At 47.5% G+C, this 12,210-nt stretch overlaps 1 protein-coding gene across 2 annotated transcripts; it reads right to left on the minus strand.

Moving 5' to 3' along the window:
* Window positions 1-398: 398 nt before the first annotated feature.
* On the minus strand, window positions 399-2,896 carry C1H11orf86 (chromosome 1 C11orf86 homolog). Of its 2 annotated transcripts, none has more exons than XM_045156983.1 (2): window positions 2,564-2,896; window positions 399-1,147 (listed from the first exon to the last, which is right to left on the minus strand). In XM_045156983.1, the coding sequence occupies exons 1-2, from the start codon at window positions 2,837-2,839 to the stop codon at window positions 1,043-1,045; spliced, it is 381 nt and encodes a 126-aa protein (XP_045012918.1). In that variant the 5' UTR covers window positions 2,840-2,896; the 3' UTR covers window positions 399-1,042. The 2 variants fall into 2 exon arrangements, with proteins under 2 accessions (XP_045012918.1, XP_045012327.1); XM_045156392.1 differs by having other exon boundaries at window positions 399-1,150.
* Between the last annotated feature and the right edge of the window lie 9,314 nt (window positions 2,897-12,210).

Here is a 12,210-nt window from a genome sequence, read left to right on the forward strand (position 1 = left end):
GAGGCAGAGGTAGGAGGATGGCCATGAGTTTGAAACCACCCTGAGACTACATAGCGAATTCCAGGTCAGCCTGAGCTAGAGCGAGACCCTACCTTAAAAAAAAAACAAAAAAAAAAAACACCATGTCCTCGCAGTGCCTGACACTACCTACACAAGACCATCATAATAGGAAGAAAAGCTCATGACATCAAAATAAAACAGAGATTGATTGAGAGAGAGAGGGGATATGATGGAGAGTGGAGTTTCAAAGGGAAAAGTGGGGGGGGAGGGAATTACCATGGGCTATTGTTTACAATTATGGAAGTTGTCAATAAAAAAAATTAAGTTAAATTCATAAAAAAGTTTCCTTCAGTTTGGTGTCTTTATTAATGTGTTGAACACCATTTTGGGGGCTCAGGGATGAGGGTGGAGATACCTTCTTCTGTTGAGGCCTGTTTCTCCCTCTGTGACATAGGAAGGGAAGGCTCCCTAAAGACCAGAGGCAGCAGCAGCCAAGGCTGGGCCTCTCAGCGATACCTTGCCCAGCACTATGGGCCTCACAGACATGGTCTTTGCCCTTTATAGCTCACTGTCTGTGAGACAGACCCATATCCTAACCCAGCACTAGCAGCTTGACCAGAAGGGAGGTAGAATCTTAGTCAGGTGACCAGGTGACCTCCAAGAGCTTTTCGGCCACGTTTGGCTTCACTGAGCTCTGTCCTGGAAGTAGATGGCTGGTCTGTGTGGGGCTTGGACATCAACATTCTCACTTCTGTGAAGGTCTTCAAATGTATCATAGTCCACGGGGTGTCTAGCCTAAAGGGCAGAGAGCCAAGCCCTTCTCTTCAGGCCTACAGGGATCTTTGCTGAGAACTGGCCAGAGGGTGGGAGGGCCAGAGCCAAAAGGGCAGCCACGCAGGACCTTAAACGAGCTGTTGGCAGAAGCCTCCTTGGGTCACATGACAAAGGCCGAAGGTTGGAGCAGTTCAGAGTCCAGAAAAGCCAAAAGAGGCAGGTGAGGCGAGGCCAACAAAGCAATCCAGTTGGGTACAGTGAGAGGCTGTCATGGCTTACAGCTGGTGATGTCTAGTGGATGTTCCGGAGAGGTGGGTCGACTCAGGGTCACACCGGGTAAACTGGAGACAAAGCTCTGCCACCTTCTCCTTACCTGCTGGAAGAGCAACGCGGGGGAAATGACAGCAGTGGTGGGCTTCAGGTGCTGTTCCACCCACAGCCACCAGGTGGGGGTAGATCCCAAAGAGAGAGACAGAGACTAGCCACTCCTGGGAGACCCTTCCTCCCCTCAGAAGAAGGCAGGGCCAAGATGGAGTTGGGAATCTCCCCTTTTCTCCTGGGTGAGAGGCACAAAATGTAACTTTCGGGAAGTTGCTTTAGGAGATCTGCTTGCCTCCTGCTCCATTTGCCCATCCAACACAGTGTCACATTAGCCATCTTAAAATAGTACTGGGCGCCAGGCATGGTGGCACAGGCCTTTAATCCCAGCACTTGGGAGGCAGAGGTAGGAGGATCACCATGAATTCCAGGCCACCCTGAGACTACATAGTGAATTCCAGGTCAGCCCAGGCTAGAGCAAGACCCTACCTTGGGGGGAGGAATATGTATATATATATATATGGGAATATATGTGTGTGTGTGTGTGTGTGTGTGTGTGTGTGTGTGTAGTCCTGGGGGCTGGAGAGATGGCTTAGCAGTTAAGGCACTGGCCTGCAAAGCTAAAGGACCCAGGTTCGATTCCCTAAGACCCAGGTAAGCCAGATGCACAAGGTTAGTGCATGCATCTGGAGTTTTCAGTGCCTGGAGGCCCTAATGAACCCATTCTCTCCCTCTCAAATAAATAAATAAATAAGAAATATATATATATATATATATATACATATATATATATATATACAAAATTTTTTGTTCATTTTTATTTATTTATTTGAGAATGACAGAGAGAGAAAGAGGCAGATAGAGAGAGAGAGAGAGAGAGAATGGGCGCGCCAGGGCTTCCAGCCACTGCAAACGAACTCCAGAAGCGTACACTCCCTTGTGCATCTGGCTAACGTGGGTCCTGGTGAATCGAGCCTCGAACCGGGGTCCTTAGGCTTCACAGGCAAGCGCTTAGCCGCTAAGCCATCTCTCCAGCCCAAGAATAAAATATTTTAAAAACATATTTTTAAAAAAGACAGTTCTGAAAGTTTGGCAGGATGGTGCATGCCTGTAATCCCAGCACTCAGGAGGTAGCGGCAGGAAGAGAGAGAGTTCCAGGCCAGCCAGCCAGGGCTACAAAGTGAGACCCCTATGTCAAAACAGACAAACACACAGCTCTGGTTGTATTATCCACCCACGAACACATACTCACCTTCACTCCTCCCGAGCCCCTCAGTGACTCCCCAGCTGCTTCCATGGCCCTCCAGTGCAATCCCTGGTGTCTTGCCAGCCTCTCTTCCAGCCAGCTGTGCTATCCTCTTAGCGCACGGCTCATATCGGTCTACCTCTGACCACGTGCTGTCCTAGGTCCCTCTCTGGAAGCCCCCATCCTCTTTGGCACCACCTCTCCCCCTTCAACTTGCAACCATACCTGTTGGTATTGCCTAAGCCACCTACGACTGTTTCCTTGTTGGGCTTCGATCAGTCGCTCTGTGTCCCCTAGGGTCCCCGGCGGTCGCTCCTGAGCAGGGGCTTCTTGTCCTTCCACACTTCCATCAAGTCCCCGGAGCCTGGGTTTTTCATGGCCTTGTCTGAGGCTCAGTGCCCGGCGGAGTCTGCCCTCAAGTGGCCTCCCCTGGGTCTCTTGGAGCTTGCCATAGCAGGGCCCTGGTCCTCGCAAGGACTGACTGCGCCGGCTGGTTCCCATGATTCAGAAGTCTGTGGCTTCTTGTTCCGAAAGTCGCTGGCCTTCTGAGATGGCCTGGTGCCTCCACCCATCTGATGGGAGATCACCTGGGAGCAAAGGTCCATCCTGCTGAGGTGGCTGTCATAAATCAAAGGGCAAGCTACAGGGCCAAGCATCTCTGAGTCACCTCCTCTGGGTCTGCTGACCTTCTGCAGATATGTAGCCTTCAGCTGGCCTCAAACTCACCATCCTCCTGAGTGCTAGGATTACATCATGGCCATATCACCAAGTCCAACAGAACATATTCCCAGCCCCTCACTAAATCATATTTTTTATTGTTGTTACGAGACAGGGTCTCACGTAGCCTAGGCTGCTCTCAAACCGTTAGGTAGCAGAGGGTGGCCTGAAACTCCTAATGCTCCTTGCATCCACCTCCTGAGTACTAGGAACACAGGCATTCACCATCATGCACAGCTTAGGAAAAGAAAGAAAGAAAGAAAGAAAGAAAGAAAGAAAGAAAGAAAGAAAGAGAGAGAGAGAGAGAGAGGGAGGGAGGGAGGGAGGGAGGGAGGGAGGGAGGGAGGGAGGGAGGGAGGGAGGGAAGGAGGAAGGGAGGGAGGGGAAAAGAAAGAAAGAAGGAAGGAAGGAAAGAAAGGGAGGAGGAAAGAAAGAAAAAAAAGAAAGGAAGAAAAAAGAAGAAAAGAAAGAGGACAGCCCCAGGCTAGGAGTTAGGAGGCCTGGATTTTTTTTTCCACTCTTGGCTCTGCCCCCAATATTCTAGCACAGCACATGGTTAAGAGCTCAGCCTCTTGGGACAAACTGCCTTTGAGTAAATTGCAGCCTCATCTCTTAAAGCTCTGTGACCTTGGGTACATTCTTCTCTCCTTAGTCTCCCTGTAACAGGGACAAATAGCTCAAGCGATCGTTGTGTGGCTTAAATAAGACCCATGGGGCCTGGAACAGAGCGAGGGCTCATTAGAAGCGGGTCAGTAGTGTTCGTTATTGTGGGCAGACTCTCTGTTGGACAGTCTGCAAACAAATACTAGACGCTTGCGCCACTTATTGCATCTGGCCTTATGTGGGTGCTGGGAAACTAAAACAGAACTGGGCCTGCAAGCGCCCTTAACTGCGGAGACATCTCACCAACCCTCTAAACCCACATTTCCAATTTCTATTTATTGTTGTTTGTTTGAGCCAGACTCTCACTATGTAGCCCAGACTGGCCTCAAAGGCATGATACCTCTTGCCTCAGACTCTCAAGTGCTGGCATTACAGGTGTGTGCCACTGTGCCTGCCCGTCCCCAGCCTCTCTGTGTATATTGTGATGTTAGCAAGCAAACCCAGGGCCTGGTGTATGCTAGGTACTATTGGACCACTGAGTTAAATCTTTGTGTGTGTGTGTGTGTGTGTGTGTGTGTGTGTGTGTGTGTGAATAAACGTTTTCAATATTTATTTTTATTTATTAGAGACAGAGTGAGAATGGGCACACTAGGGCCTCTAGCCATTGCAAATGAATACCAGATGCATGTGCCACCTTGTGCATCTACCTTACATGGGACCTGAAGAATCGAACCTAGATCCTTAAGCTTCACAGGCAGGTGCCTTAACTGCTAAGCTACCTCTCCAGCCCAATGCTTTTTTTTTTTTTCTTCTTTTTCTTCTTTCTTTCTTTTATTTATTTATTTATTTGAGAGTGACAGACACAGAGAGAAAGACAGATAGAGGGAGAGAGAGAGAATGGGCACGCCAGGGCTTCCAGCCTCTGCAAACGAACTCCAGACGCGTGCGCCCCCTTGTGCATCTGGCTAACGTGGGACCTGGGGAACCGAGCCTCGAACCAGGGTCCTTAGGCTTCACAGCCAAGCGGTTAACCGCTAAGCCATCTCTCCAGCCCCCTTTTTTTTTTTTTGAAGGTTAAAGTCTTACTCCAGCCTAGGCTGACCTGGAATTCACTATGTAGTCTCAGTCTGGCCTCAAATTCACAGTGATCCTCCTACCTCGTCCTCCCTAGTGCTGGGATTAAAGACATATGCCACCATACCTGGCTACCTCTAATCTTTTTATGGATTTAAAATTATTTATTTATTTACAAGGAGAGAGAGAAAGAGAATAGGAACGCCAGGTCCTTTTGCTACTACAAATAAATTTTGGATGCCTAAGCTACTTTGTGCATCTGGCTTTAGGTAGGTACTGGGAAACTGAACCCAGGCTGTCAGGCTTTGCAAACAGGCACCTTTAACCACTGAGGCATCTCTCTAGCCCCCTTTTTATGGATTTAATTCGAACATCATGCTAGTCCCCTGCAGTGGGACTTAATATCTTTTTTTTTTTTTCCAAGTAGGTTCTCACTGTAGCCCAGGCTGTCCTGGAACTCACTCTGTAGTCCCAAACTGGCCTCATACTCATAGCAATCCTCCTGCCTCTGCTTCCTCCAAGTGCTGGGATTACAGGCATGCACTACCACATCTGGTTTCTTTTTTATTTTATTTTATTTTATTTTATTTTATTTTATTTTATTTTATTTTATTTTATTTTATTTTATTTGAGAGCAACAGACAGAGAAAGAAGCAGAGAGAAAGACAGAGAAAGAATGGGTGCACCAGGGCTTCCAGACACTGTAAACAAACTCCAGACGCGTGCGCCCCCTTGTGCATCTGGCTAATGTGGGTCCTGGGGAATTGAGCCTCGAACCGGGGTCCTTAGGCTTCATAGGCAAGCGCTTAACCACTAAGCCATCTCTCCAGCCCTTTTTGTTGTTGTTTATTTTATTTATTTATTTGAGAGTGACAGACAAGAGAAAGATATTTTATTTATTTTACTTTTTTTTTTTTTTCGAAATAGGGTCTCACTCTAGCCTAGGCTCACCTGGAATTTGCTATGTAGTCTCAGGGTGTTCTTGAGCTCACAGAAATCCTCCTACCTCTGCCTCTCAAGTACTAGGATTAAAGGCTTGAGCCTCCATGCCTGGTTTTTAAAATTATTTTTATTTATTATTTTGAGAGAGAGAATGGGCACACCAGGGCCCCCAGCCACTGCAAATGGACTTGGTGCATGTACCACCTTGTGCATCTGGCTTTACATGGGCACTGGGGAATTGAGCTCGGTTCATTAGGCTTTGCAGGCAAGTGTCTAACTGATAAGCCATTTCTTTAGTTCTTTTTATTTATTTAATTTGGTTTTTCGAGGTAGGGTCTTGCTCTAGCCCAGGCTGACCTGGAATTTACTTTGTAGACTCAGGGTAGCCTTGAACTCATGACAATCCTCCTACCTCTGCCTCCCAAGTGCTCAGATTAAAGGTGTGTGCCATCACGTCTGGCTTCTTTCTTATTTTATTTTTATTTATTTATTTATTTATTTTGGTTTTTCGAGGTAGGGTCTCACTCCAGCCCAGGCTGACCTAGAATTCACTATGGAGTCTCAGGGTGGCCTCGAACTCAACAGTGATCCTCCTACCTCTGCCTCCCAAGTGCTGAAATTAAAGGTGTCTACCACCATGCCCACCTTTTTTATTTTTTAAAATAGATTTATTTAGTTATGAGAGCGAGAGGGAGAAAGGTCATGCCAGGATGTTTTTGCTACTGTAAACAAACTCCAGATTCAGGTGACAGACACTTTTTGCATCTCCCTAGTCCCCCCCCCCCCTCGCCCCTTTTTTTTGAGATAGGGTCTTGCCTCTAGCCCAGGCTGACCTGGAATTCATTATGTGGTATCAGGGTGGCCTTGAACTCATGGAAGTCTTTGTACTTCTGCCTCCCATGTGCTGGGATTAAAGACTTGCCCCACCACACTGGCTCCCTTTTTTCTTTTTCTTTTTTTTTTTTCTTTTTTTTGGCTTTTCCAGGTAGAGTCTTGCTCTAGCCCGGGCTGACTTGGAATTCACAATGTAGTCTCAGAGTGGCGTCGAACTCACAGTGATCCTCCTACCTCTGCCTCCCAAGTGCTGGAAAAAAAGGCATGCGCTACCACATCTGGCCCTTTTTTTAAATATATTTTATTTATTTGATAGAGAGAAAGAGGCAGAGAGAGAAAAAGACAGAGGGAGAGAGTGGGCGCACCAGGGCCTTCAGTCCCTGCAAACGAACGCTAGGTGCATGTGCCCTCTTGTGCATCTGTCTTATGTGGGTCCCGGAGAATCAAACTGGGATCTTTTGGCTTTGCAGGCAAATACCTTAACCACTAAGCCATCTCTCTAGCCCCCTCTTTTTCCTTTTTAAGGAGATAGGGCCTAATTATGTTGCCTGGGCTGGCCTCCAACTACTAAGTCCAAACAATCCTCCTACCTCAGCCTCCTGAGTGGCTGGAACTACAAGTGCATACCACCACACTTAGCTGATTTTCACATTTCACAGATCAGGAAGCCAAGGCTCACTGAGTTTAGCACCAGGCTGGAGAGCAAGCCGGGTCAGTAGTACCCTGGTCAGCCTGCCTTTAAAGACCATATTGCTAGGGCTGGAGAGATGGCTTAGCGGTTAAGTGCTCGCCTGTGAAGCCTATGGACCCTGGTTCGAGGCTCGGTTCCCCAGGTCCCACGTTAGCCAGATGCACAAGGGGGCGCACGCATCTGGAGTTCGTTTGCAGAGGCTGGAAGCCCTGGCACGCCCATTCTCTCTCTCTCCCTCTATCTGTCTTTCTCTTTGTGTCTGTCGCTCTCAAAAAAAAAAAAAAAAAAAAAAAAAAAAAAGACCATGTTGCTAGCACTCTGCTCTCTGGGACCAGGCACTCTGCTTCCTCGTGTTCAGACTGCTGCACAGGCCACCATAACAGAGGTCAGAGAAGGGCTGTGCCTCTTGCTTCACCCCTCTTTCTTCCCCTGGGCCTGGACTTCTGCACTTTCCTGTAAGAGTTCAAGTGCTATCTCCTCCTCCACCCCCCTTCTTTCCTTGCTCCCACCTGGCCTTGCTTAGATTAGGTCTGGCTTTTTTTGTTGTTGTTGTTTTCTTTTTAAATTTTTTTTGTTTATTTTTATTTATTTATTTGAGAGCAACAGACAGAGAGAGAAAGAGGCAGATAGAGAGAGAGAGAGAGAGAGAGAGAGAGAGAGAGAGGGAGAATGGGCGCGCCAGGGCCTCCAGCCACTGCAAATGAACTCCAGATGCGTGCACCCTCTTGTGCATCTGGCTAACGTGGGTACTCGAACCGGGGTTCTTAGGCTTCACAGGCAAGTGCTTAACCGCTAAGCTGCTAAGCCATCTCTCCAGCCCTTTAAAAAAAATTTTTTTTGTTTGTTTATTTGAGAGTGACAGAGAGAGAGAGAGAGAAAGAGGCAGAGAGCGAGAGAGAGAGAATGGACGTGCCAGGCGCCTCCTTGTGCATCTGGCTAACGTGGGTCCTGGGGAATCGAGCCTCGAACCGAGGTCCTTAGGCTTCACAGGCAAGCGCTTAACTGCCAAGCCATCTCTCCCATGTTGTTTTCTTTTTAAATATATTTTATTTATTTATTTGAGAGAAAGAAAGAGGGAGAGAGAGAGAGAATGGGTGTGACAGGGCCTCCACCATTGCAAATGAACTCCAGATGCATGCGCCTCCTTGTGCATCTGGCTAACGTGGGTCCTGGAGAGTCAAGCGGGGATCCTTTGGCTTTGCAGGCAAACGCCTTAACCGCTAAGCCATCTCTCTAGCCCTGTTGTTGCTTTTTTTCTTCGAGGTGGGTTCTCGCTCTAGCCTAGGCTGACCTGGAATTCACTATGTGATCTCAGGGTGTCCTTGAAATCATGGCAGCCTTTGTACTTTTGCCTCCCATGTGCTGGGATTAAAGGCATGCACCACCACACGGGCTCCTTTTCTTCTCTTCTCTTTTCTTTTTCTTTTTTTTTCAAGGTAGAGCCTCGCTCTAGCCCAGGCTGACCTGAAATTCACCATGTAGTCTCAAGGCGGCTTTACAATGATCCTCCTACCTCTGCCTACCCAAGTGTTGGGATTAAAGGCATGTATCACCATTCCCAGGCTCCGGCTTGGGTTTTGGAACTACCTGCTGCTATGGTAATTGAGTACTCAGGGTTGAGAAGAGGAAATGTCCTCTTTCCATTGCCCCCACCTGAGCCACATCCCACAAGGCTCCTCTCTATACCTCTTTCCCCCAATAACCCTTAATAACCATTTTCCTCCTTTTTTTTGTTTTTTGTTTTTTTGAGGTAGGGTCTCCCCTGTAGCCCAGGCTGACCTGGAGTTCACTATGTAGTCTCAGGGTGGCCTCGAACTCATGGTGATCCTCCTACCTCTGCCTCCCAGGTGCTAGGATTAAAGGCATGTGCCATCACGCCAGGTCTTTCCCCCTTTTTACCAAGATTCCCAGAGTTTCTGTCTCTCCTTTCCTCCTCCTTACTCTTCCCCTCTCTCTCTTCCTCTCTTTCTCTCTTCAGATCCTGCCCATTTTCTCCTGGTGTTAAATAAAAGGATTAGGGGAGATTATCTCTTGAGCTCTTACGTTTCTTCCATCTTAGAGTTTTGGGAGCTTTCCTTGGGTGGTGGGCCTCTTAATATCTGCCAGACTCAGCTCCCACCCAGAAGACCTTCAAAAGGGCCCATGTGAAGAGAATGGACCAAAAGAGTCCCCAAACTCAGTCCTAGATTGTTCTAAGCATCTATTCTCATGCATACCCAGGCCTTTTATGTATGTGGGGATGTCGGGGGAGGGGGGGGAGGTGCAGGGTCTAACACAACCCAGAGTGGCTGCAAACTCTACAATAGCTAGGAATGGCTTCAAACTGATCCTTCTGCCTCCACCTGGGTAATAGACCTTTACTGTCATGTCAATTCCAAGGCCTCTTTCTATCAATCTGCTCAGGCACCTAGTGTTTAATCATACCCTCCCTCAGGTTAAAAGGCAACAGAAGTATGTAGCTCAGTTGGCAGAGTGCTTGCCTAGCATGCATGAAGCACTGGGTTGGAGCCTTAGCACTGCATAAACCAGGTGTGGTACACACCAAAACCAAGGCCACTCTTGGGCCATAATAGGGAGTTGAGACCAACCTGATATACATGAGGACCTGTATTCCCCCCCACCAAAAGGCAATAGACCATTCTTCAACCATCAATGTCCTCACCTCAGCCCATGCAGTGAACTGAGATCACCACTCTTGGGCCTGGGGCTGTGCTCAATGGCCAAGTGCTTGCCTGGTGTTGCAGTCAGGTTCCCATTGCTGGTAGAAATCACCAACCAAGAGCAGCTTGTGGGAAAAAGAGGTTTATTTTCACTTATAGGCTTGAGGGAAAGCTCCAAGATGGTAGGGGAAAACAATGGCATGAGCAGAGGGTGGACATCACCCCTGGACAACATAAGGTGGACAATGGGAGCAGGGGAGTGTGCCAAACACTGGCTTGGGGACACTGGCTATAACCCCCAAAAGCTCACCCCCAATAATACACTGCCTCCAGGAGGCATTAATTCCCAAATCGCCATCAGCTGGAAACCTAGCATTCAGAACACCTAAGTTTATGGGGGACACCTGAGTCAAACCGCCACACCTGGCAGATGCCAGACCTGGGTTCCACCCCAGTCCCTCAGGAGCCTGGGTGTGTGTGATGGTGGTAGTGGTGTCTGAGTCTAGGAGAAGCCTACTGACAAATAGTCTCACTGGTTCTTGTCAAGCCCACGCTGTGGAATCCCCTCTTGGTAAACCTATAGATTTTTGTTTGTTTGTTTGTTTTTGCTTTTCTTTTCTTTTTAAATTTACTTATCTATTTATTTGAGAGAGAGAGAGAGAGAGGCAGATAGAGAGAAAGGGCACACCAGGGCCTCTAGCCACTGCAAGAGAACTCCAGATGCACGTGCCACCTTGTGCATCTGGCTTACGTGGATCCTAGGATCCTTAGGCTTTGCAGGCAAACATCTTAACTGCTAAACCATTTCCCCAGCCCTGTTTTTGTTTTTCTGAGCTAGGGTCTTATTCTAGCCCAGGCTGACCTAGAACTCATTCTGTAGGCCCTGGCTGGCCTCAAACTCATAGCAATCCTAACTCTGCCTACCAAGTGCTGGGATTAAAGGCATGCAGCACAACTTCCAGCACCTGTAGTCTTTTTATTTTATTTTGTTATTATTATTTTGGTGGGTGTGTATGGGTGCACCTGGGCTTCTTGCTGCTGCAAATGAACATTAGACAGATGCACCACTTTTTGTGTCTGGACTTTCAGGGGCACTGGAGAATTGAACTCAATCCCCATAGCACAAAACCTATAGTCCTAAAACAAGCTTCAGGGTTGAAGAGATGGATTAGTGGTTAAGGCACTTGCCTACCCAGCCTAATGGCACGGGTTCCATTTCCTAGTATCCACCTAACCCAGATGCACAAACTGGTGCATGCATCTGGAGTTTGTTTGAAGTGGCTGGAAGCCCTGGCATGCCCATTCTCTTTGTCTCTCTCTTTTTTCTTTAAAAAATATTTTATTTATTTATTTGAGAAAGAGAGAAAACGGGCATGCCGGGGCCTCCAGCTGCTGCAAATGAACTCCAGATGCATGAGTCTTAAACATCTGATTTATGTGGGTACTGGGGAATCAAACCTGAGTTCTTAGGCTTTGCAGACAAGTGCCTTAACTGCTGAGCCTTCTCTCCAGCACCCCCCTTTTTTTTTTAGATCTCTCTCTTTTTTTATTTAGATATGGGATTTTCCTTTTTGTATAACTTATCTAATTAAAATATTCATCTTGTAGTTCCCACAAAAAAGTAACATAGAAAATTGTATTTACATTTTGGGACCAAAAATACAAATGAAGAGCAGGACGCTGCGTGATCCTGCCCCTCCTGCCTCCAAGAAAGAGAGCGAAAGCCCCAGGGAACCTGCTCATTACACCATGGATCACAGAGGGTGATCTGTCATTTGGTGATTTGTATGTAGTGTAGCACAGAAAAAACTGCACAACTTTTCACAAATGAGACCAAAAGTTGCACATCACTGTGAATGCTCTGCAGCCATTCCAGTAAGCTGGTGAGAAGGCTAGGTGGACATTTAATTTCCTCCACCTCTTTACTCTTCTCACCACGTCACATCCCTGATGCAGACACTCTCAGAGGGGTGTAGAAAGATCTGGCTCTATGTCAACAGGCTTCATCTTCATGTGACTAAACTGGATACTGATGCTGAGACGAACAAATGTGTGTCCTTTCTTCCTTCCCTTCCCACCTAAAACCTCCCAGTAAGGAGAGCTAAATCATACACAACTAAATCTGCAACATGAAAAAAGGCTTCACTGACAAAATTTTGGAAACACAGCTAGGGCATAAACCCAAGGTGGTGGACACCAAGAGGAAGCTATTCTAGGCAACAGGTGCCTGGCCCCTGATGCAAACGTCCATTTGATTTTGGATAAAAGGCTTTCAAACATTAGATTCAGGATCAGGCTGGGAGACAAGAGGTGTAAAGTAAAACAAGTGGTCAAAGAAAGAAACAATGCTT

This window comes from Jaculus jaculus, chromosome 1 (genome assembly GCF_020740685.1).
Source record: "Jaculus jaculus isolate mJacJac1 chromosome 1, mJacJac1.mat.Y.cur, whole genome shotgun sequence".
In the NCBI taxonomy this organism is placed as follows: domain Eukaryota; kingdom Metazoa; phylum Chordata; class Mammalia; order Rodentia; family Dipodidae; genus Jaculus; species Jaculus jaculus.

Bases quoted from the DNA above. Each gene is read 5' to 3' on its own strand.
- C1H11orf86 (XM_045156392.1), bottom strand. From the start codon at position 2,839: ATGGGAACCAGCCGGCGCAGTCAGTCCTTGCGAGGACCAGGGCCCTGC. The intron at 1,151-2,563 runs GTATGGTTGCAA...TTGCTCTTCCAG, and splicing joins GGCTTAGGCAATACCAACAG to CAGGTAAGGAGAAGGTGGCA.